Genomic DNA, 23,349 nt, shown 5'->3' with positions numbered 1-23,349 from the left:
CTCGGGCATATGCCCAACTGTTCGTTGGCTGCTGACTTGTGAGTCGTCACGACTGGGTGGCCTGTGATTCGACACTTCTATGGGTGAGGGTCTCTAATTGGCCCTCAGTCCTCCAGATTAACAGTGAACCAATGGCAGAAGCAGCACTAAGGTATAATTATTTGAATTTTAGCATAGCACGTAATGAACCCGCGAATTTTTTAGGTCTCTAGTAACAGTTAACGATTTCGCAAGCGAGAGCAGGTCCCTCCTGAAAGTGCTTGGCACTCTGGGATGTACATACGCCCGTCACGTATACATGCGCGCGTCAGCAGTGAAACTTCACACGGAGAGGTGTGACAATGTGGAAGAATGCAATGCTGGTGTGCGATTGCGCAGATGTATTAGTGCGGAAGTGTGGAAGTGTGGAAATGTGAAAAAAAAAAAAAAAAAAAAAAAACATGCAGTCGAGCTTCCTTCCTCCCCATCTCCGCCATCGAGTGCCCCACTCCCGATTTTTTCACCTTCTTTACGCTCTGATGACGTCATCGTCGCGAACTGCCATACTGGCACACAAATCATAAATTTTAATTACAAAAAAAAAAGCCAAATGTACAATATTAAAAGTACCATTAAACGTAAGTTTTATTCAATACTGCATCTAGTAAGTAGAAGCTCAGTTTTATTTAGTTTTCTAATACCTACAAGCGACTGCCTTATCCCCGTACGAAGACTTAAATCGCAAGACTCGACCTTGATTGGTGGCATCTCAGCCACATCCCGGCTGTGTATACACCTACCTCTTTCTGAACACCGAGTATCGAGTTGTTCAATCTTCCGCTGAAGATGTCTGCGAACAAGGTATGCCGAAACGTCAAGCACGCAATCGTGTTCACGGACGCGACCTTGAACCCTGGGGGAGGCCAAGGGGTTCATTCGAGCGTTAACTGTGCATCTGTTGCCGACGCTAAAGCATCGATAAAGAAGCGCAACTCTTCGCATACGTGAGTTGCCTCCAGGAACGTAAAACCTTTATGATTGGCAGCACACGCACATGAAACTCTTCCAAGGACTTCCAACCCGTAAAAAAAAAAAAAAAAAAGATCGTTGGTATAGTTGTTATTGTTCTGTTGCTCACAACTTAGCGACGCAAAGACAACCACTACTCACTCTTCTTTCCAACGTAACAATCGCTTCACTAGTACAGAGTTTTACACCGTCACTTTAAAAGCAAAGAGTTTAAAACAGGCACTCCCTTTTAAAACGTTCCATTTTCGAACTTGCTTAAGAACACACAACCTGAAGTACCGTAGTTTCAAGGTTATTATGTCCTACTGAAGTGAAAGCTTGCTCTCGAAACATGAGAGTTGGTAACTGTCGAGAAAAAAGGCATCCTTTGTCAAACAGTTGCCAAGAAATAGTTAACAATAATAGAAGAAAAAGATTGTAACTTTTTACAGCACATGGCTATGGTTATTTTTGTATATATTAAAGACGTTTTTAGAGGCAATACTGTGTATTCCTCATTAAATTGGCACATAATTTTATATTTTAATTTATGTTTCATTCAAGCATATATTTTTAAACCGTGGAAAAGATAAACGAAAATTAAACAATTTGTGTTTATTTTGTTTTATTACTTTTATTATGTGCGTAGTTAGTACAGGAAAGCTATTCAGGAAACTGTTTGCAAATAACTTTAACTATTGGAGGTACTGGGACAACACAAAGCATAAAATGCCCGGGTAAGTATCCTAACCCAGTATTACTACGAACACTATTTTGTAGTGATACAGTTGATTCAATGTAAATGTACTGATTTACAAAAATCTCTAATGTTTCATGAATATTTCTATTCTATTTTACGGAGGCCTTCACCCAAAAAAATAAAAAAATAAAATAAAAATCCTTTCAAATAAATTTTTGAAGCAACGTGGCACTTAAATTTAGAAGATGGTTTTGCTACTTTATCTTAAGAATTATTTATATTCTCTCTGGTAAATTATTCTCGAGTCAGTTTTATAAATGCTTCCAATCAAATTCCGGCGACATTGTGTAGTTATACGTCAATAAACACTTAACAAGATTATCTAATCTGAAAACATGAATTGAAAATGTGTTTACGTGCTAATAAATTTTTAATTTTTTTTTGCCGTTAATGTCCGTATGTTGGCAAGATACTAGACAAACGAGTAAAATAAAAAATTAAATAACATATACGGGGCCCTGGAGTAGCCCTGCCTATAATATTGAAGAAGAAAAAGGGGGGATAATTTTCGACAGGTTTTTATTTGAGACTTCTCAAGTGAAAGCTATTTGGTTGATTATTGAGGAACGGAAGAATTTGCTGATTCTCTTGGCAACGGGCTAGTCGTAAAACAATTAATCATACTGTGGTTTCATCGCAGGTAGCTCTGTGAATAATTGCAAATTTCAATTACTGAATTTTCGGTGGCTTCATTGTACAGGTTGTCCGTGAAAGAAGGTCTCAGTTCCAAAGGTATTATAACAGTTTAATTTGGGCTACTCACAGAAAAAGAATACATAAAATTAATGTTAAAACCAACCTAGTTTTTCTTTAAAATGTTCTATACGTGCATCTTTAGTTATACGGCACACATGCAAATTAAAATCCAATTCTTCCCACTCTCACGTCCGAAGATGGAAGTAATAGCCTCTTCAATTCTGTGTCTCAACTCTGGCGAATCATTTAAGGTAGTGGCGGAACGTAGACACGATATTTTTACGAAGCCCCAAATGAAGAATTTCGCGCAGAAAAAAAGAGCCCTATCGTCTCGAGCATTACGACCAATCAAACGATCGGCGACTTCGACAGTTAAACTTTTAAACGGAACGCACGTTGGAACTGAAATTACAGATTCACTCTTAGCAAATTGCAGAACACAGAACGCTTTACGCCACGGAGTCGCAATTTTTGCGTGCAGGTGGCGCTGCAAAGCAAGAAAACAACAAATCAGTACTTTCGCATGCGCTTAGATAAAACCGTTTGAGTTACTCTTTAATTGTGACCTTGAGCCAACAGTCTACAACGCTTAAAGTTAATACTATTGAAATTTGTAACTGGGACATGGAGTCAGGTCTAGCCTACACGTTATTGAACACATTAATTAGTTGAGACTATTTTTTTATTTGTTTATTTATGCTTCCGCATTTATTTTGAATAAAAGATAAACGTATCCTTATCTTGCAATGGGTAAGATTGATTTAACATTCCTTGAAAGAAATGTTAGCACCAATTTTGAGTTTCGTTTTTGGACGTTGTGTTGTCCAAAGGTTGTTGTTTTTAATTATGTTCTGATTAATTCCTTCCCCGGCATTATCTCCGAAGTCTATGCATTTAACATTTTAAATGAGCTGATTTTAGCTTGTTTTCTGTATGTTTGTGTATTCGCCTATTTTGTTCATCCTTGGGGTTTCTTTATGACATACAGTATAAATAAGTAATGGCCTATCTTCACAAAAAAATGGTTTACAGCCTGGTTGGGGCTTCGATGAATATAATTTATATTTTAAAGTTATGTTAATAAAAAAATTAAATAAATGGCTTGTGGGTGATATATCGTCACCGATTAACCTTTATTCAATTGTAACAGACGGTTTTGACTGTTTTACAGTTTCGTTGACTTTGAGAAATTTTGTGGCTAGTTCACAAAATGCATGTTTACACCCATATCTCACCCGGGACTCGAACCCAGAAAGCTTCGCGTTTAAAACCGGCGTGCGTTCAACTGTGATAAGGAGGTTTGTACTGAAAAGTAACCCTCCCCCCTTCTCTCTCTCTCTCTCTCTATAGGTTGTAAATGGCGCTAACAAACAATATTTCACGTCGGAAAATTTTCACCCGAAAGGTTAGTGTCTTGATGTTATATAAGTCTCCGCTGTGACATTGTGGAATCGGATGGATTTCGACCCTTCGAACTGCGCACTTCTTAGGACGACGTGATTAGTAAAACATCTATAAAGTTTACTTCTCCCACTGCCGCAAACATTGACAATCCAAATACGATAAACACTGTCGTGGTAAACAAGCCAAGTTGCCCTCCGCAGCAGAAAATTCAGCATCTTGAGAAGAAAGGGTTTTCTTGAAAGTCCATCGGTAACTTGAGTTCTGTTTATTTCACAGTAAATTTTTTTAATAATAAAGTTGATTTTGAAAGAATGTACTTGCCCAATTTCAAGGCTCAATTATTCATGTTATAGAGAAGACGCGTAAAAGGTGGCCTCCTGGTTTGCCTACCAAACGTTACAGAGAAGACATTTTAGAGGTGGCCGCCTGGTTGACCAACCAAACGTTACAGAGATGGCAATTTTGAGATGGCTACCTTGTTGGCCTGCCAAACGTTATAGTGAAGAAATATTTGAGTTGGCCTCCTGGTTGGCCTGCCAAACGTTATAGAGAAGACATGTTAGAGGTGGCCTCCTGGTTGGCCTGCCAAACGTTATAGAGAAGACATGTTAGAGGTGGCCACCTAGTTGACCAACCATACGACGTGCAGAGTTCCGAATGTTAAGGCGCGATTTGAAAACTACTTCACTCAACAATTAATAAAGGTGTTTGATTACTACACTGTAAGTTTTTTTTTTAAATTCAACAGAAACATCCATGTAAAACTACAGATATTTGTAAATTTTGTACATTTACATGAAAATATTTGTATCACCATTAGGTTCGGATTCTTACCCGGGCATTTATATACACTTTATTGTCCCAGTAACTCTAATAGTTAAAGTTGTTTGCAAAACCGATCCCTGAATAGCTTTTCAGTATTAACTGCATACATAATCAGCATTATACAATAAAGTAAAGTAAAGTAAAATTGTAGTATATTTGTTTTACTTTTCCATGGTTAAAAAAATATGATTAAATAAAACATCAATTGAAATATCAAATAATGCGCCAATTTTTGAAAGAAATACGTAGTATTCTCTCGAGAAAATTTATTTCATAAAGCAATAATAACCATAGCCATGTGATGTACAAAGTTAAAATATCTTTCTTGTAGTAAGCCTATTTACAAACCATCACTTGGCAAACTGGTTTCCAAAGGAATATTAAGTAAAAGTACAGATTTTTTTTTCCTATATAGGGGTATGTATGAATTAACTTGGCTTCTGGGTTGTAGCCACATCCTTAGCGAATAATTCACCGACATTTCGGTCGACATTGCAGTCGCCATCATCGTGGAGCAGTTACCTACTACTCCGTGATGATGGCGACTGCAATGTCAACCGAAACGTCGGTGAATTATTCTGAAGGACGCGGCTACAACCCAGAAGCCAAGCTACTTCAGACAATGGCCGTGAAAGCCTGCGAACATTATTAGCGGTGTGCATTTTTCTCAAAAAAAAAAATTACTGACCGTTCGTCAGATAAGCAATAAGTAGAGACCGCAAAAATTCGCGTGTTCATTTCGTGATATCCTAAAATTCAAATAATTAGACCGTTGTGCTGCTTCTGCTATTGGTTCACTATTAATATGTAGGACTCTTGGCCAAATAGAGACTATCAGTCAATAAAGTATCCAATCACAAGTTACCCACTTTAGACACCTCAAAATTCAGGATCCAATGAACATGCGCCGCGCCGTTTGCCCAAGTAGGCAGAGGATCGTGGAGTCTATCCTGGAGGTCAATGAACTCCCGAATTTTTCCAGTCCCTAGTTACAGACTGGAAAAATTCGTGAGTTCAATGACCTCCAGGATAGACGCCACGATCCTCCGCCTACTTGGGCAAACGGCGCCTGTTCATTGTGCTGAATTTTGAGGCGTCTCAAGTGGGTAACTTGTGATTGGATACTTTATTGACTGATGGTCTCTAATTGGCCAAGAGTCCTACATATTAATAGCGAACCAATAGCAGAAGCAGCAGAACGGTATAATAATTTGAATTTTAGCATATCACGAAATAAACACGCGAATTTTTCCGGTCTCTACTTATAATATCCGAAATGTAATTTCCGCCGCTGGGACGGGGAACATTGCATGGGTCCGTTGTTCGCTGGGCGTCGCAGCCTGTGACATTTTCGAGCGGGGTTCACTCGAAGAGCGAGGGTGATTTTTTTTTCCTAACCTAACTAAAACTAAGTGTATTTGGGAGGGGTCCGGATTGGGAGGGACCTAGGTGCGTCTCAGGCCGAAGCCTATACGCCTAGTCATGCTGGGATTAGCCATGAAGGAGAGGGTCGCATGCATCGTGTGCTAGGAGGGGATTGGCCAGCCATGGCAGCGATTGGCGCCATGACTAACTCCCCTCACTCTTAAATCTAGACTATAACTAGAGATAGGTTGGGCCCAGGTAAAACCTGCATAGACACAGGGAAAACCCTGGGCACATTCATGCGGGATGCAAATTGGCATGCATTACGTGTAGGAATTTACAGGAGACAGAGGATGGTCTGGACGAAGTTTTGGACAGAGTAGAAAAGAGTCTACCATGCGGGGGGTTGGGCACTTGGACTCGTGGTCCGCTTTGCTAATTGTCCAGTACTGGATTTAGTGACCAGGGACGCAAGCGCCCCTGGTGGTGAGTGGTTGCACTGACCACTCACTCCGCCGCCAGTCAGCACCTAAAAAACTAAGAAACTAAGACAGAAAACAGATAAATGACTTACAAACTAGGCATTTCGTTACGAAATATGAGCGAGGGTGCGTTCGAGATAATCGAACGAGCAGCGTCGAAGAGTCGAAGAGCTCGCGTCAAGTCACGGAATGGCTCGCGACTCGCCGGCCATGATGCGGTATGTTATGTTATGTATACGGCGCTTCAGGGCGCGGCTCGAAGAATGTCTGTGGTTGGACGGACGTCATATTCCCGGACGTCATTTTCAGGACGCAATCGATCGATGCGAATAAAAAAGTTTGCAAGCCACACGACACAATATTACACTATAAGCGTCATCAAGTCTAGCTCAAAAACAAAGGGGGGGGGGGGGAAAGGGGGGGGGGGGGTGTCCGTAAAGTCGGTTTACGGACGATAATTTTTACGTGATAACGTCATAAGAAAACATTGATGAAAAATTGCACACTTTTTAATTTTCAATAATTATTTACACTTTTTTGCAAATTTAATTTAAATAATTTGTTTAAATATAATCACGAACAATTAGTTAAAAAGCTCACCTTAACCTGTTTGATATTATAAAAGATTTTCTCGCACGGTGGTTGGTCGGTTCTTGCACGCTCGTCTCAGGCGGAACGTGACAATTTTTCGTGCGTGCAGCCGGCGTTCATAGTTTTATGAGACGTTATCACGTCAAAAAAATGCACTTCGGCAGCTAATTATGCCAAAAGTATGCAAAGACTTTTAAAAAATGTTTACAGAAATAAATGAGAGTATTTTTTTTATCGCAATCACATGCAAAGGTCAACGTATTATTGCCAGTGGTGATGATGCATCTGTTCATCAATTCTACAACTTGGTTCTAAATATGCGAACAATAGTTTGCAAGCCATACGACACAATATTACATTATAAGTTATAACCCAAAATTTCTGTAGTGTGTCATCTTAGCTCTCGGTATATGGCAATTGATAGCAGTAATTCGTGAATGGAACGGAAGGCGCACGGAACGGAAATGTGTAACAACGGTGCTGTCATCTGTGGTGCACGGCGCGAACCAAAGTTCACAAAGCCAAAGGGAAACTTTATAATACTAACTGTTTAATGAGTTTTAACACGATGGGCCATATTTTAATTAAAATTCCTTGTCAAAAATCAGGTCCAAAGTATTTTTTTTTTCAAATATTTTCCGCTTTTATCGAAGCCGTTTCATTGTATAGTTTAAAATTTCGGTGAACTGATTAAATAATTCAATGGTTGACCTAGCTGCTCCGGCAGCGAATTCTAGCGGCGGGTGTGGAAACTACGAGTGATTCGCGTCCAGAAATATGGTCGAAAACATTATTTTCGTGTATTTATCACTCTCAGGTTTAATTTTAAATAATTTTAAATCGATAATGATGTTCGCAGGTTTCCACGGCCATTGTCTGAAGTATGCTTGGCTTCTGGGTTTTTAGCCGTGTCCTTGGCAAATAAAATTCACCAACGTTTCGTGTCGACATTGCAGTCGCCATCATCAGGGAGCATTTAGTTACCTACTGACAACAGTAGGTAAGGCTGACAACAGCAGTGTAGGTAACTGCTCCGTGATGATGGCGACACTGCAAACGCACCCCGAAAACTCTCGGTGAATTTGTTTCGCCAAGGACGCGGCTAAAACCCAGAAGCCAAAGCTACTTCAATTTTTAAAATCGAATTTTTAATGTCTCGAGATCCGATATTTTCAAGCGCATCTGCAAACCCACGAGAACTCATATGAATTCGCTCTTCGCCGAGGCTGGATGTCAAAACACGTGAAAAACGACTGTCTAAAATTTTGGTCACAGGTGGTATTGTTTGTGTTGCGTCATTAGAGTGAATATGGTCCGGGGAAGAAGAAAGGCGGCTGTATTTTTGAATATTAATCGTTTTAACGGTTCGGCAGAGTTGCGCAAGAGAGCCGGGTGTTCGTTAGGATGAGGGGGAAGGGGGGCCATTACCGGTGAGAAGAAGACGAGACGAAGAAGAAGGAGGATGAGGAATTTTTCCGGGGGAAGGTTGATGAAGGAGGTAGGTGGGAAAGGAGGGGATAATTCCCGAAAGATACAGAGAGTTCTCACGCGGACGTGAAAAACTGCGTGTTCCGGTGCCATCACAAGACCCCAGGCAGAGGGAGGTACTCTTCACAAGGCGCGACCGCCGAAGAACAAACGAAGAATACGGCTAGTGGAGGAAGCCGCAACAACAACAGTGTCTTGGGGACGGGGGGGGGGGGGAAGGTTTGTGGAAGAGAGTGGGAGAAGGAGGTGAGGAAGTGGGGGAGTGAAGGTGGTGGGGGGAAAAGGAACGGACAGGAGGACTATCCCCTCTCTCTCTCTCTCTCTCTCTCTCTCTCTCTCTCTCTCTCTCTCTCTCTCTCTCTCTCTTCCACGCCTCGCAGCAAAACCTCCACAGAGTTGTTGTTCCCAGCCATGGGATTGGTCCGACCGCTAGCCGTGATCTTGGCAATGGTTAGTCTCTCTCTCTCTCTCTCTCTCTCTCTCTCCCCCTCCTGACGTACACCCCCCCTCCACCGCTCCAACCAACAGGTCTACCTCTACACCCCCTCCTTCCCCCCTCTCCGACCAACACTCCCACACGGGCGAGCGGTCGGGCTGGCACAGGAAGGCCCCTCGAAGCAACGGTTTCCGTCAGTCGGTGAGTGAGGCGCAGAGGCGACGGACGTGTGCTAACGGGGAGGCTTTATTATCGCAGCGCTTCGAATCAGACGACCCAAGGGTTTTAACTCTCAACACGAACATGGATATGTCTTACGTTTTCAAAACCAGGAGGTGCTTCGATTACGAGTTCTACTAGAATATATATTTTTTTAAATTTTTTTTTTGTAAAATATATATATAAATTCTTTGCTCTCCTAAAAAAAAAAAAAAAAAAAAAAAAATCAGGAAAAAAGATACACGGACGTACGTGATGGTGAAGTGAACAGGTAAAAACCTCTTCGATAAATTTCCCGCGGGATATGAAAAGTTCTTCGCGTGTCTTCCGAACGGATTTCCATTCGACGGTTTGGTCGGAAGGAGACGTAAAGTGACAGGTTATATATATATTTTTTTTTCACAAGGGTGGGCGACTCTCCCCCTCGTCCAGGGAGGTGTGTGCGGAGTCGCGAAGAAGTGAATAAAGAAAGGCGCGTGTTGAAGCGAAACGGGACGAGATGCCGAAGATATTCCTGATCAAGAACAGGCTGCACCTGCAGCAGCAGAAGCTGTTGGAGGCGCAGAAGAGGTCCGACGACGCCTTGACCCCTCCCGGGTCCCCCCTGTCGCAGGGTCAGCCGCTGTCCCTCATCGTCGGCAGAGGTGAGTCGCTGTGGACGTGCCGCGTCAACCAGGGTCATGCCTCGCCATCAACCACGGTCATACATTAGACATCAACCAGAGTTATACCTCGCCATAAACCTAGGGTTTTACCTCGCCATCAACCAGGGCCATACCTCACCATCAACAGGGTTATACATTCGCCATAGACCTGGGTTATACCACGCCATGAACCAGGGTCATACCTCGCCATCAACCAGGGTTATACTTCACCATCAACAGGGTTATACATTCGCCATAGACCTGGGTTATACCGCGCCATGAACCAGGGTCATACCTCGCCATCAACCAGGGTTATACATTTGCCATCAACCCAGGGTTATACCTCGCCATCAACCAGGGTTATACATTCGACATCAACCAGGGCCATACCTCACTATGAACCAGGGTTATACATTCGACATCAACCAGGGCCATACCTCGCCATCAACCAGGGTTATACATTCGACATCAACCAGGGTTATACATTCGACATCAACCAGGGACATACCTCGCCATGAACCAGGGTAATACCTCGCCATCAACCAGGGTTATACATTCGACATCAACCAGGGTTATACATTCGACATCAACCAGGGTTATACCTCGCCATCAACCAAGGTTAAACCTTATTTTGTTTTATCATTTTCCATGCTTTGAAAATGTGTACGTAGCTAAGATTCGAATATTTAGTTAACTTGTGAAATTTTTCGGAAGAGAAAATAATATCTACTTATTCTGCAGAACAAAAAAAAAGTAACCTCTAATACGTATCCGTTATTTTCTGTTGTATTTAAAAAAAAAAAAAAAAATGGTAACAGGAAACAGAACTGTCACGAGACTTCATTCCTCTGCGCTACCAAAGGACACAGATTGGGACAAAAAAGGTTCAAGTTGACCACACCGCCCATGACGTCAGAAGGGGGGTCCCGTGGACCAATCGGCGACTAATTTCCTTTCGGGACACAATTCGGGACATTTTATGATTTCAGACGGGCCTTTATTCTGGGTGAAAGTTCGGGGAGGTGGAAGAAATTAGTCACGTAAAGTCAAGGGAAATAGGCCGTGTTCGAGTTCGCCTGAAGTATGTGCTCATACGTACCTTGTGCCTCCGGAAGTGACGTCACAAATGCTGTCCGAACTGGAATGGACCTGCGAGTACACCAGTAAACGAATCTGTGAACACATGTCGCAATTTAAAAAAAAAAATATGTTTTGTAGGTTTTATATTTCATACAACCTTAATTAAATTAATTTTAAAACTCGTAAAAACTTTTTTTTAAACTTGTTTTTAACTTGTATTAATCAGTTGAATGACAACATTTTAACATTTAAACATGTTAGTAAGCATAAACCAATACATGTACATACATACCGATCGTAACCTCGGTACGAGATATAATCATACAGTAAATTGTCATCAATTCGTGTGACAGCAATGAAATGTTAGAAATGGCCAATTTTGTAGAAACTGGAGAATTTAGCATTTTCAGCGACATCTAAGATACACACTCCAAAATCATATATTATGTACTCTGGAAAATAACACGTGCGCATTGGTCACTGATTTGTTGGGCCAGGTTGCTTCCTATTCGCTACTTCTTTCGTTTAAGGTTATCCATTGGCTAAAGAGTTATTTATATTAACTGTGGCCCAGTCACAGGATAAGAAAAAAATGTAAACGAGTCCGGATTCCAACTTATCTCAAAATTAATACGTGAATTTGTTAGGTATTTACAGTTACTTTTTTTTTTTTTTTAAATATAGACTTTCGGCTTGTTAATACTACGTCAAAAGGCCAAATATTTAACCCGTCCGAATACGTCAAATGCAAGATCAGGGCAAGTGAAGTACAAAAACAGCGTACTTGGAATTCAGACACGGCCTTAACTTGAAGTCCCGGTAAAGTCATGGTGAAAATTCTCTAGTGTAAATACGTACTTCAGGAAAATGTCATGGCTCTGCTCTGACATCACCCAGGCTGTGAAAAACTATTTTTTACTAATGGTGTTTTAATGCATGGTCATCCCACGCTTCAAAATGGCGTAGGTATGCAAGATTCACATTCAGATTATTTATTTACTTTACGGGACAATACTTAGGCTATATAAATGTTAAAAATGCTCGTCCCAGCCGTAAAACTTTCTTCCACACACACACACACACACACCTACACACACATCTTTCTGTAAATCCATAACTGAGGAGGTTGCTGAAATAAGGACCCATGCTCAAAAACAACGTTCAGAGATATCAAGGTGAAAAGTATTCTTGGTGGTCAACACATACGTTTAGCTCCCTTTTTTTCACTAAATCCAGGATAGTTCTTCGTTCACTTAAATTACTTTCACTCATTTTAAACACAACTATTAATACACAAAACACATAAAAAATGTAGGTAATCTATTTATCTGAAAACTTTCAACGGTCAAAATGGTTCTCTTCAAAAAAGGGCTCGTTACATCATCACGTAAAACCTTTCATACCAACACAACAAATAAAAATTTCTGGATGATATTTAGTGACCATAGAGATTAAGATATGTAGAATTCATTTTTGTATTCTCTCCAAAAAGGGCCCATGGTCTCATAGGCCCTTATTTCAGCAACCTCCTCGATTAATATATTAAAGTAAAGGAAATAATGTTGTTTGGGGGAAAAAACTTAGCATAAACGTTTTTACGAAATAACAGTTATCTATATGTAATTTAAACATTCCAAAGATAAAACAGAAACTTGATCTCTTGCTTGGTAATTTTTTTTCACTTGTTCATTGAGTTTAATTCTTTATATAATAATTCGTAAAAAAAAATATAAGGACAAAACAAATTATTCGTCGCTTTAAAGAACATTATCTGTGAATATAAAACGTAAAAGAAATGAGCCCTGGTGTAATAAAAGAAATAATACCCACAAATTTAATACCAACACTAATATCAAACAAAACAAGTTCTTGTAACAATTTCCGGGGTCATAAAATGATTATTAGTGCTGTTAAGGAGGATTTTTTTTCAGCGAGTCCTTAATACAAGGGTGAGGTTTGTCCTGATAGTAGTCATGTTCAGAAAGTGTTTGCAACTAGAGGGTTATGATGTCTGAAGAAACGTTGGAAAAACGTGACAGACGTGAAATGCCTTCCGCATGTGGTTGTATGCAAACTTCTGTTTGAAATAATAATCAAGCGGAGAGAGAAATAGTCCAGCCATGGGGATGGTGGGGGCTGAATTTTGTTTACTTCTCAGAAGATTGCAAAATTGATGAATTGTAGACTCGGGTAAATTATAAGTATAACATATTTGAGAAGACACCGTGGCTGTATCTAAATGTATGAGGGATGATTCCACAGCACACAACAAACATACTTACATCCCTCAGAAAATTCAAGCCACAACGTAAAGGGCGCATTTCCAAGGGATGGATGGTTCCGGAATGCTGTTACCGCTAGCACCACCTGTTGACGGTTGGTCGTACTAAACGTGCGCGCAGCCATTTTGTGATTTGTGATATCCGCGAGTATTCAGCCAAACGTGAATAACACGACTAATTAAAAAAAAAAAATTAATGTAGCGTGAGTGTTACTAGTGTTAGCGATAAAAATAAAAAATATATATCGTTATGCATCTCAAAATATTAAGAATAATTATAATGAGCATTAAATATCTCTAAGTTTTAAGTTCACACCTCGCGATAATTTTTATTAACGTTTTTATTTCTCTCTATTTAAGTTATAACTTACGCTTGCGAGGTTTAAAACAAATCGTATGCCAAAAATCTGAGGTAATATTGTGTACAAACCACATAAAAACATGATTCAAAGCTACTGGATGTAGGGACGCATCCCTGGAACGCATTGTCATCCCTTGTGTGAGAGTTCCGGAAGCAACGCTAGGATAGCCGCGTGCGCTAAGATGCACTTTCAGCGGATCTCTTGTCTTAGGGACTCTATTAGATTAGGCTAGTACTCGGAATCGGCCCTTACGAGTGTCTTCGCCGCCGAAGCTGAGAGCTTCGTCTGTGTCTGTATTGCACGCAAGGGTGTCCAGCAACTCCGTTCAAAAAGTTTTTCCACCATAAATTTACGAAGAAATCTGGTTGTAAACGGGGTAATTGTCTAGTGTAGAGTCGCCGCACTATATACATATATATAATTTGTTAATTGCTTTGGAAACTTGGGCCACATAAACAAGAACAAACGTGCCTAAGTATGTAAATGTGTAGCAATTCCCCCCCCCCCCCCCCCCTTCGAACGTAAACTGGGTGATGTACTACCTTGAGGAAATAGAAACTCCACAGTTGAAGTGAAAGGTACATTGTAAAGTCAGGAAGCTGGTTTAGTAAAAAAATGAATTTGATGAAAACATTTGTCAAGGTTTCTAGGCGTGAAAGTATTTTTCTGCAAGAAATGACGGTAAACATTGTTGACTCGTTCGGTAGACTGGATAAAAGACCGGTTGAAAAATAAACCAACAAGAAAGAATGTAAAATATGTACACATATAAAAAAAATTTCCTTCGTGCCTTTTTACTATGAATATTGCTGATTTATAACATTGTTGTATGGACGACGTTCACAATTGCTGATTTACACTGGCTTTCTGAACACGTAGGGATGCGTCCGTAGCACGTATATCTCCACATCTTTTAGGCCCGTTATACAATGGCACGGAAACGAATACGAATTACGTAAACGCAACATCAGACAGCTATTAATTTAATAATAAAATATATTATGCTTCGAGATACAGCACGGGCAGGGTAATTAACGTATATAATAAAAATAAACGCCAAGGAACACTAGATATTCTTGTAATTGAAACAATTTTGAACGTATTTAGAACATACAAAAATGGCTACCACAGCAGCCAAGTACTCGGCTTCTATTGGTCGCACGGATCAACGTAAACGGAAGATCTCAGTATCGCCGAACTAATCCGTACGGGTCCGTATCCGTCTGCGTGCCGTTGTATAAACTCTGTTCCGCGAGATCCGTTAACGTGATCCGTTTCCATTTCCGTGTTATTGTAGAACGGGCCTTGGCAAATGCAGCCACAATGTAAATGACACATTCCTAAGTGAAGGATGTCATTCGAAAACATTGAAGTAGCTTGGCTTTAGGTTTGTAGCCGTGTCCTTGGCGAATTATTCACCGACGTTTCGGTCGACATTGCAGTCGCCATCATCAGTCAATGGCCGTGAAAGCCTGCGAACATTATTCGAAAACATTTACTGCTAGTACCACCTGTTGACAGTTGGTCGTACTTAATGTGCACGCAGCCATTTTGATTCGTGATATATACGAAGATTCAGTTAAAACGTAACCACCACGACCATTGGCAAATACAATTACAAAGCTTAATATAGTGTGGATGTTATAATGTGTTGGCGATCAAACTAAAAATTGTAATATTAAAAAATACTTATAAGCAAGTTTAGGTTCACCAACAGGTAATAGTTTTAATATTTACGTTTTCCTTGTCTCTATTTGATTTACAAATCGAACTATTTATGTTTTCAAACAGATCTTGTGCCAAAACGCTTGAATGGACATAAGGACGCATCAGTATCGCATCCCTAGAAATTTCGAGTTCAGCAAAATTCGGAAGCAACTCACTCTGATGCACTTTTAGTGGATCCATTAGCTAAGGGATCCATTGGTAGGGACCTGAAAAATTCGCGGTTTCGATGACCTCCAGGATAGTCTACACAGTCCTCTGTACACTCGGGAAAATAACGCCAGTCCGTTGGCTGCTGACTTGTGAGTCGTCGTCTCAACTGGTGTTTGCCCGAGATTCGTCACTTCATTGGTTGAGGGTTTCTCATTGGCCCAGGGTCGCCCAGACGAACAGTGAGCCAATAGCAAGAGCAGCTTAAAGGCATATGCGTATGAATTTCAGACTTTCGCGAAATTAATCTGCGAATTTTTCCGGTCTCTATCCATAGGCGTTTGCTCCCACTGTGTGCCACAGAGAAACCTTGAGAACAGATAAAAAATTAATAGATGAATCCACTCACAGAATACAAGCCGAAAAATCAGGTGGTGTCCAATGTTAAATGCACACAGACGGCACAGAGCATTCTGTTGTGTACACTCTACCCGAGCTTTCCTATTGGCTGATTTCCCTACTTCTGTTAACTTGCAGTGGGGTCGACGTGATATCGGCCAATACAACGCTAGCTGGTGGTCGCAGAGGGGAGTGTCCTGACAGTTTTGCGATCCAATCCACAGGGCCAATCGCGCTCCGACCTTGAAAGTCGTCATCCCTTTACGGGTGCAAGGTCGCGTGGGGGTTGTTCCACATTGTTGATCCCTTCATAAGACACCCTCTCTCGTTCCGTGCCAATCGGAACCGCAGGCCTTCGTACAATCGCGGTGTTTGTGACGGCATCCGGTAGGGGTTCCACCAGCCCTCTTTGGGTGTGCCCTTTTACCCCCAGAAGGGTCTAAGGGGGTGTGGGGGAGATAGGATACCATCTACGGGAAGTTCCTAACCTCGCGGTGAGGGTGATAGGTGCAGCTGCGTCGGTCCCCCTCCTAGGGGGTAAATAAACCTGTTGGAGGGTTCCACCACTACTACCAACCCCCTACCTCCTCACACACACATACACTTGACACACACACACCCCCTCAGGCCACACACTTACACCGCTCTTCCGCCCCACCAGTACCCAACCCTTCGGAGGAGTGAGTACCTTCCAACTGAAACCACCTGCCGTTAGATTCCCACACGCCGGGCAACCGAACAAACTACAGATGGAGGGAAGCCTACATTTCACAGACGAGAGAGCCACACCCGAAGTTCCCCGAAGTGTACACGATTTCACGGTATCTTTAATGTAGCTATCATAACCAAAATCAACCGTCCACAATGTTTTAAAGTATTTATAATGTAGCTAACCTAACCTAATTGACCATTAGTATCCTTTTATCAACATCGCCATATTTATTTACAATGAACAAAAAAAAACCGAAGATGCACGATCGGCCGTTTGGCTCTCTCGTCTGTGAAAAGAAGGCTTCCCAACTACAGATGTCCAGGGCCGGGCTCTGCCAGTCCTACCAACCGACGTGCGAAGGGAAATAAAATTACCAGGGGCTGGGTAAAAATTCGCGGGGTTCAAACGTCCTCCGGGATTGACTCCATTGTTCTCGATCTGCCTCTCTCGCGAGACCGTTCCAGACGTCGTAAACCCGTGGGGGTTCTTATTTGGAGATAGGGTGGAATGCATAACCATGCACGCGTTCGAACTGCGTTCTCATTATATGTGAGAACCCAATTTTTTTTTTTTTCTGGCGTAAAGCAAAAAATTCAAAAGCCCTTACGGCCGTGTTAAAATTGATTCCGCTGTTTGCCCAAAGTTTTGAGGCATTTTCGTTTGTGGGGAATTTTTTTTTTCGCTCGACACCATCCTGTGTATCGAACGCATTTGTCACGGGGGAAAAAAAAAACCTTCCGGTCGTGACACAGAAAATCTTGTTCGACCCTGTCCGTCCCTTCTTCGGCGATCATGGACGATGGGTGTCGTCACAACCGGCTTCTTGAAGCTACGCGGCAGAAGACGTCTTGTAATCTGGCCCCCAAAATAACTTGTCCGCTCGCTTCTGTAGGACTTGTTTCGAAACACGAATTGTGGAGGACGCAGATGTTTGATCCTGTACGGCCGAGGTTCAGACCATTTAGTTTATATATATATATGTGTGTGTGTAACATCTTAGCTGTAGGTGTATGGGCTAGAGACCTGAAAAAATTCGCGGGCTCATTTCGTGTTATTCGAAAAATTCAAATAATTATACCGTAGTGCTGCTTCTGCCATTGGTCCACTGTTAATCTGGAGGACTGAGGGCCAATTAGAGACCACTCACTCGTAGAAGTGTCGAATCACAGGGCCACCCAGTCGAGACGACTCACAAGTCAGCAGCCAATGACGCAGTTGGCATTTTGCCCGAGTGTGTAGAGGATATTGGAGTCTATCCTGGAGGTCATTGAACCCGCGAATTTTTCCGGTCTCTACAGTATGGCGGGAGTGATTTTCTTTAAATGCGACGGAAGTCGAGGTGAACAAATGGGCAGTAGGTACCTATTAAGTCTTTTTTCCGCTCTCATCGGAACCGTCTCACTACGTAGTTTTAAAAATTTTTCGGTCTGCAACTGGAATGATTCCAATAGTCGACGTAGCTGCTCCGGCAGCGAAATCCAGGCGGCGGGTGCGGAAACTACGTGTGATTCGTATTATTAAGTTGTGTTTCGCAACATAGGGAAACACGTGAATTTTGGCTCGTTAACCGGAGGTTAGCTGGGAACACATCCCTGGCGACCACTGAAATACTCGCTCACATTTTTTTTTGACGCGAATACGTTTTTTAAAATTGCTTCCATAGTGGGGAGGCAATTAAAAAAAAAACGAATGATAACAAAATCGGGGGGATACAGTTTGTGTGTTTGCAGCTACATGTCTATAATCTCCATCCAAAATTTAATCACACCACTGGATAGCTAAAAGGATTAAAGAATTCGTTACGCTAAGTGCGAGGACTGTGACTCATCGAGCGCCGCCATTTTGAGGTCATTTTGTTGCGTTTCGAGATTTTCCATTTAGTATATAACTTTTGACGTTTGTGTTTTCAATCGTCAGCTCTCGTCAAAATCTATTGATTGCATATATATATATAAAATTAGCGTAGAATAGTTACAGTGAACATATGGTGTTAAAATAAAAACAATTGCTTTTTTTTATATTTTGTATATAAAATATTACCTGTAGCGTAACATTTTAAACTGTCTTCTCTTCTGTCTTTCGTTCTGCGTGTAAACTCTACTTCTATCGGAATATACGATCGGAGGAAAATTCTTATCCCGTGTATTGTCTGCGTAAGTGCACCATACTTACCTAACCTAACCTAACCAAGGGGATAACTTACAGTATTTTAAAGCAGAAAATAATATGCATTTTAAGAAATCTGAAAGGGTAACCTTTCCAGTTTCTACCCAGCTACATTACCGCCACCATAAGTATGAAAGGTACCCTTTCCGAGGGGGGGGGGGGGGGGTAGGTACAATTCAGCCCCCCTTTCTCTCTCTCGTTTTTTCTTCATTTTTTCCCTAACTTAACTAATAACTAAGTGTATTTGGGAGGGGTCTGGGTAGGGAATACTCTAAGTGCGTCTCAGGCCGAAGCCTATACGCTCTAAGCATGCAGGTTATGAACCATGCAGGAGAGGTAGCATGAATCGTGTGCTAGGAGGGGGATTGGCCAGCCATGGTTGTGATTGGCGCCATGACTAACTCCCTTCACTGACTATAACTAGACTATAAACTAGATAAGTTGGGCCCAGGTAAAATCTGCATAGACACAGGGGAAACCCTGGGCACTTACATGCTGGATGCGAAATTTCATGCATTAATCACATGCGGGTTGGCTACGGGAATAGAAAGAAGGATGGCTCAGGAAGAAGAGTTGGAAGGGTAGAAAATATCTACTAAGCAAGGGCGGGCGCTTGGACATTTTTGTCCGCTTTTGGGGGGGGGGGGGGTTTGGGCATAACTGGCTGTTTGGGGGGGGGGGGGGGGGGGGGCTATCGTCGTTTCCCGCCAGGCTGCCAGCCGGCCAAATTAGTTGAAAGAACATAATTATATGACCGCAGCAGCCAGGGTTGCCCCAGCCGCCGCGGCCATGTATGTCCGACCATACTCATAGGTAATGCTATACATGCAACTAGTAATATTGTAATACATTTAAAAAAACTATATTAAGAAACTAACAGTCCACTAATAAGTCCAACTGGCCAATGTAACATTACCGAAGCGCGCTACTTGATTATAGTTATGGTACCATTTGTTATCTTGTCTGTTTCACGAAAAAGTTATTATTATTATTGTTATCATCTTGGAGTTAATGAAAAGTAAATGCAAGGTAACCAAAAGACGTAAGTTTTTTTTCGCCGTGACTGAGTGCACACGAGTATCGTAGTACTAGGTACGATCTCTCTCTCTCTAGTCGTGTGTTCGCGAGTCTTTGGCGGTGTTTGGCCTTTCCTTCGCGAGTCGCTGCGAACAACCCGCCTCTAGTCCCGTCGTCGTCGTCGCGTCGTGGTGTTGTCCGACGCGCCCTTGGCCGAAGGCGTTTGGCAGGGGGCCGGAGCCGACCTCGGCCCACAGTGCCGCCAACCTTCGAGCCTCTGGAAGTCGAGGTCCGCCCCACCTTTGAATATATATACTGTATAGAAGTCGCCAGCCCAGGTTAAAATTTCCAATACGGTTTTGAGGTAGTTGGTTAATTCACCGCCGCAATCGCCACCATCTCTGGGGCATCGACTTGTGGTGGTCCCTGGCGGACGAGTGTCGAACTCTTCAAACACACCCCTTCTTCCCCTCCCATTGAACGACGTTGAGCTGCAGTGAATGATGGATGAGGGGTGCGGGGGAATGACAGCGGGCGACAGCGCTGCGCTCTAACGTGTAAATAATAACTTGAGACGATACAGGGCGTTACGGCAGCGCACTGCAGCGGTGAAGTTACCAAGCCTGCTCATCATACGCTTCTGAAAAACGTAGAGTGAATCCTATCCACTCGCGACTTCTATACAGTATATATATATATATTCAAAGGTAGGGGGCCGTAGCCCGACCTCGGCCCACAGTGCCGCCAACCTTCTAGCCTCTGGAATACGAGGCCCGCCCCACGGACAAGCGCCAGGTTTACGGTAGCCTTACAACTCACGTAGTTTCGGTTCCCTACCTACCTTTGAATATGTATACTGTATAGAAGTCGCGAGTGGATAGGATTTACTCTACGTTTTTTCAGAAGCGCATGATGAGCAGCTTGGGAGCTTCACCGCTGCAGTGCGCTGCCCCGTAACGCCCTGTATCGTCTTAGGTTGTTATTTACACGTTAAGAGCGCAGCACTGTCACCCGCTGTCATTTCACCCCCCCCAACATTCACTGCAGCTCGAGGTCGTTCAACGGGAGGGGGAAGGGGTGTTTGAAGAGTTCGACACTTGTCCGCTAGGAACCACCGCAAGTCGATGCCCTAGAGATGGTGGCGATTGCGGCGGTGAATTAACCAACTACCTCAAAACCGTATTAGAAATTTTAACCTGGGCTGGCGACTTCTATACAGTATATATATTCAAAGCTACCACGTTCGTGCAACTTCGGATTTCTCTCAAAAATTGAAATTTAAAAAATATATATAAACATAAGGGTTAGGTTAGTTCAGTCACAACATGCTTGTTGGAAACTTCTGATTTAGCGGCTGAAGTGGCGTTGATACCGAAAACGCAAAACTTCGGAAATCTTCGGAAATCTTCGGAAATTCTTGCAGGGAACCGAAACTACGTGAGTTGTAGGCTTCCCGAGCCGGGTTACGTGTGGACAACCCCTCCCCGCCCTTCCTCCACCCAACTTTACCCGGACACGCACACACACGGTGTGCGGAGCTCAGGGAGAAAACCACACCATTTTGAAAAAAAAAAAACTGCTCAGGACATCCCGAATGCTAGCGTGTGTTTGCGAAAAAAGCATTCGAGAATACGATGAATGGAGGAGGAAGAGTAGTTCTGTCCCTGTATTCTTCGCAACACAGGTGGAAATGGCATGCCTCCCGGTAGAGGTTTTTTTTTTTTGAAGCACTTGAAGGAATTGCATTTACTCCTTCGTCTTCACTTCCCCGCCATATGACTTAATGGTCTCGTAGATCCCCCCCCCCCCCCCCCGTGCACGGTGAGAAAGACTGTACTAGAGGCACCAATAGAGCGTCGCGCTTAACCACCCCGCACCAGTTGTGAACAAGAGGATCTGTCCTTAATTAAACCCTGGGATAGTCAGGGGATTTTCAGCAACGAGGAAAAGTAAGATTTTTTTTTTCCAGTGTTGAGATTACTTAAAAACTAAGTCGTAGCAGCATTAGCTTTCCAGTATCAAACGTGCTCATTAATAAGCACAATAAAACAAAATAAAAACAAATTGTTGAATATTAGATCATCTCTTTCATGCTCTTAAAAAAAAAAGATATTCTCGCGTGACACATGAATCGAAATTTGAAACCGTGCGCCAATTTTTTTTGCAAGAGCGACAAGAAATATTCAGAAAATTATTTCCAAGAAAAGTATTTCATTATTGAAAAAAAAGGCAAACCCACCATTTTGTTGTATGTAGTAGTGTCGCAAACTTATTTCAGGGCAGCACTAGGCACTCAAACCCGCTCTGTATGTATGTGTGTGGGTGTTAGTGTTGTAAACTCTGGCTACTTGGTAGCTCGCATAGGCCTAGTAGGGAAGAGGAGTAAAAAAGTGGGGGGGGGGGGGGGGGGAGGTTGTGTCTCGTTGGTTGCGTTCCAAACTATGCGTGGCCGTGAGACCTCCGCCTCCAACTTCATTGTCCTTTCCTTTCAATCAAAAGGCCACCTTCACGGAATTCCTCCTTTTTCTTATCCTCTATCCCCCACCTTTTCTTCTTCCTACTGTTCTTCCTCCTCTTCCTCCTCTACCTTCACTTCCTCTTCCTCCTCTTCCTCTTCCTCCTCTTCCTCTTCCTCCTCTACCTCTTCCTCCTCTACCTCCCCTACCTCCTCTTCTTCCTCTACCTCCTCTTCTTCCTCTACCTCCTCTTCTTCCTCTACCTCCTCCTCTTTCTCTACCTTCTCCTCTTTCTTTACCTTCTCCTCTACCTCCTCTCTTCTTCCTCTACTTCTTCTTCCTCTTCTTCCTCTACCTCATCTTCCTCTTCTTCCTCTACCTCTACTCTTCCCCCTCCTCTTCCTCTTCTTCCTACTCTTCATGTTCCTCTTCCTCCCTCCCGTTCTCCTCCCAGCGCACCCACTGCCGAGCTGCGAGGCGCCGCTCCTCGGAGGTCAAGAGGTCGGACGCGGGCGGGGCTCGGACGAGGTGGCACGAAGTGCATTCCATCAACTCCGAGCGCGAGCTGAAACACTGAGCGTGGAAGGTGCACGCGGGATTTCACGCGTCAATGTTTCTCGAACCGACTGTCGCACGACCAACGAACGCACAGTGGCTTCGTGCGCAGAAAAATATAAATTTTTCTGTAATTTTTTTTTACGAAAACATTCCTTTGGAAACTGGATGCCAAGAAATACATTGGCCATGGGGTTTTTTTTTGCGTTATGAAATACGTTTTTTCTAGGTAACACTAGAGTATTTATTTACGAAATTTGGCGCATAATTTTATATTTTAATTGACGTATTATTCAATCATATTTTTAAAAAAACATGGGAAACATAATCGAAAATTTAACATTTGATCATTTTTGTTGTATCATGCTTATTTTGTATGAAATTGATACCGGAAAGCTATTGAGGGAACGGTTTACAAATAACTTTTGCAGGTTCTGGTTCAACACAAAGCATAAACGCCCGGGTAAGAATCCGAACCCCAGTATTACTTCGAACACTATTTTGTAGTGATACGATTGCATTTTCATCAAAATGCATAGATGTACAAAT

At 42.5% G+C, this 23,349-nt stretch overlaps 2 protein-coding genes across 2 annotated transcripts in view; one reads left to right on the top strand and one right to left on the bottom strand.

Moving 5' to 3' along the window:
- The window catches only part of LOC134541246 (formin-J-like), a 368,731-nt gene extending 356,348 nt beyond the window's left edge, over positions 1–12,383 (bottom strand). The window contains exons 1-2 of the mRNA XM_063384519.1: positions 12,184–12,383; positions 10,997–11,070 (exon numbers count right to left, since the gene is read on the bottom strand). The gene's annotated coding sequence lies outside the window, so the exon portion shown is untranslated. The remainder of the gene's footprint in view (positions 1–10,996; positions 11,071–12,183) is intronic.
- The window catches only part of LOC134541240 (transcriptional regulator ovo), a 65,232-nt gene continuing 51,128 nt past the window's right edge, over positions 9,246–23,349 (top strand). Inside the window, exon 1 of the mRNA XM_063384510.1 lies at positions 9,246–9,897. Within this exon, the coding sequence (XP_063240580.1) occupies positions 9,753–9,897 (145 nt within the window). The 5' untranslated portion in view covers positions 9,246–9,752. The remainder of the gene's footprint in view (positions 9,898–23,349) is intronic.

Source organism: Bacillus rossius, chromosome 18 (assembly GCF_032445375.1).
Source record: "Bacillus rossius redtenbacheri isolate Brsri chromosome 18, Brsri_v3, whole genome shotgun sequence".
Classification (NCBI taxonomy): Eukaryota; Metazoa; Arthropoda; class Insecta; order Phasmatodea; family Bacillidae; genus Bacillus; species Bacillus rossius.
This window is presented reverse-complemented; position numbering and strand designations above follow the sequence as displayed.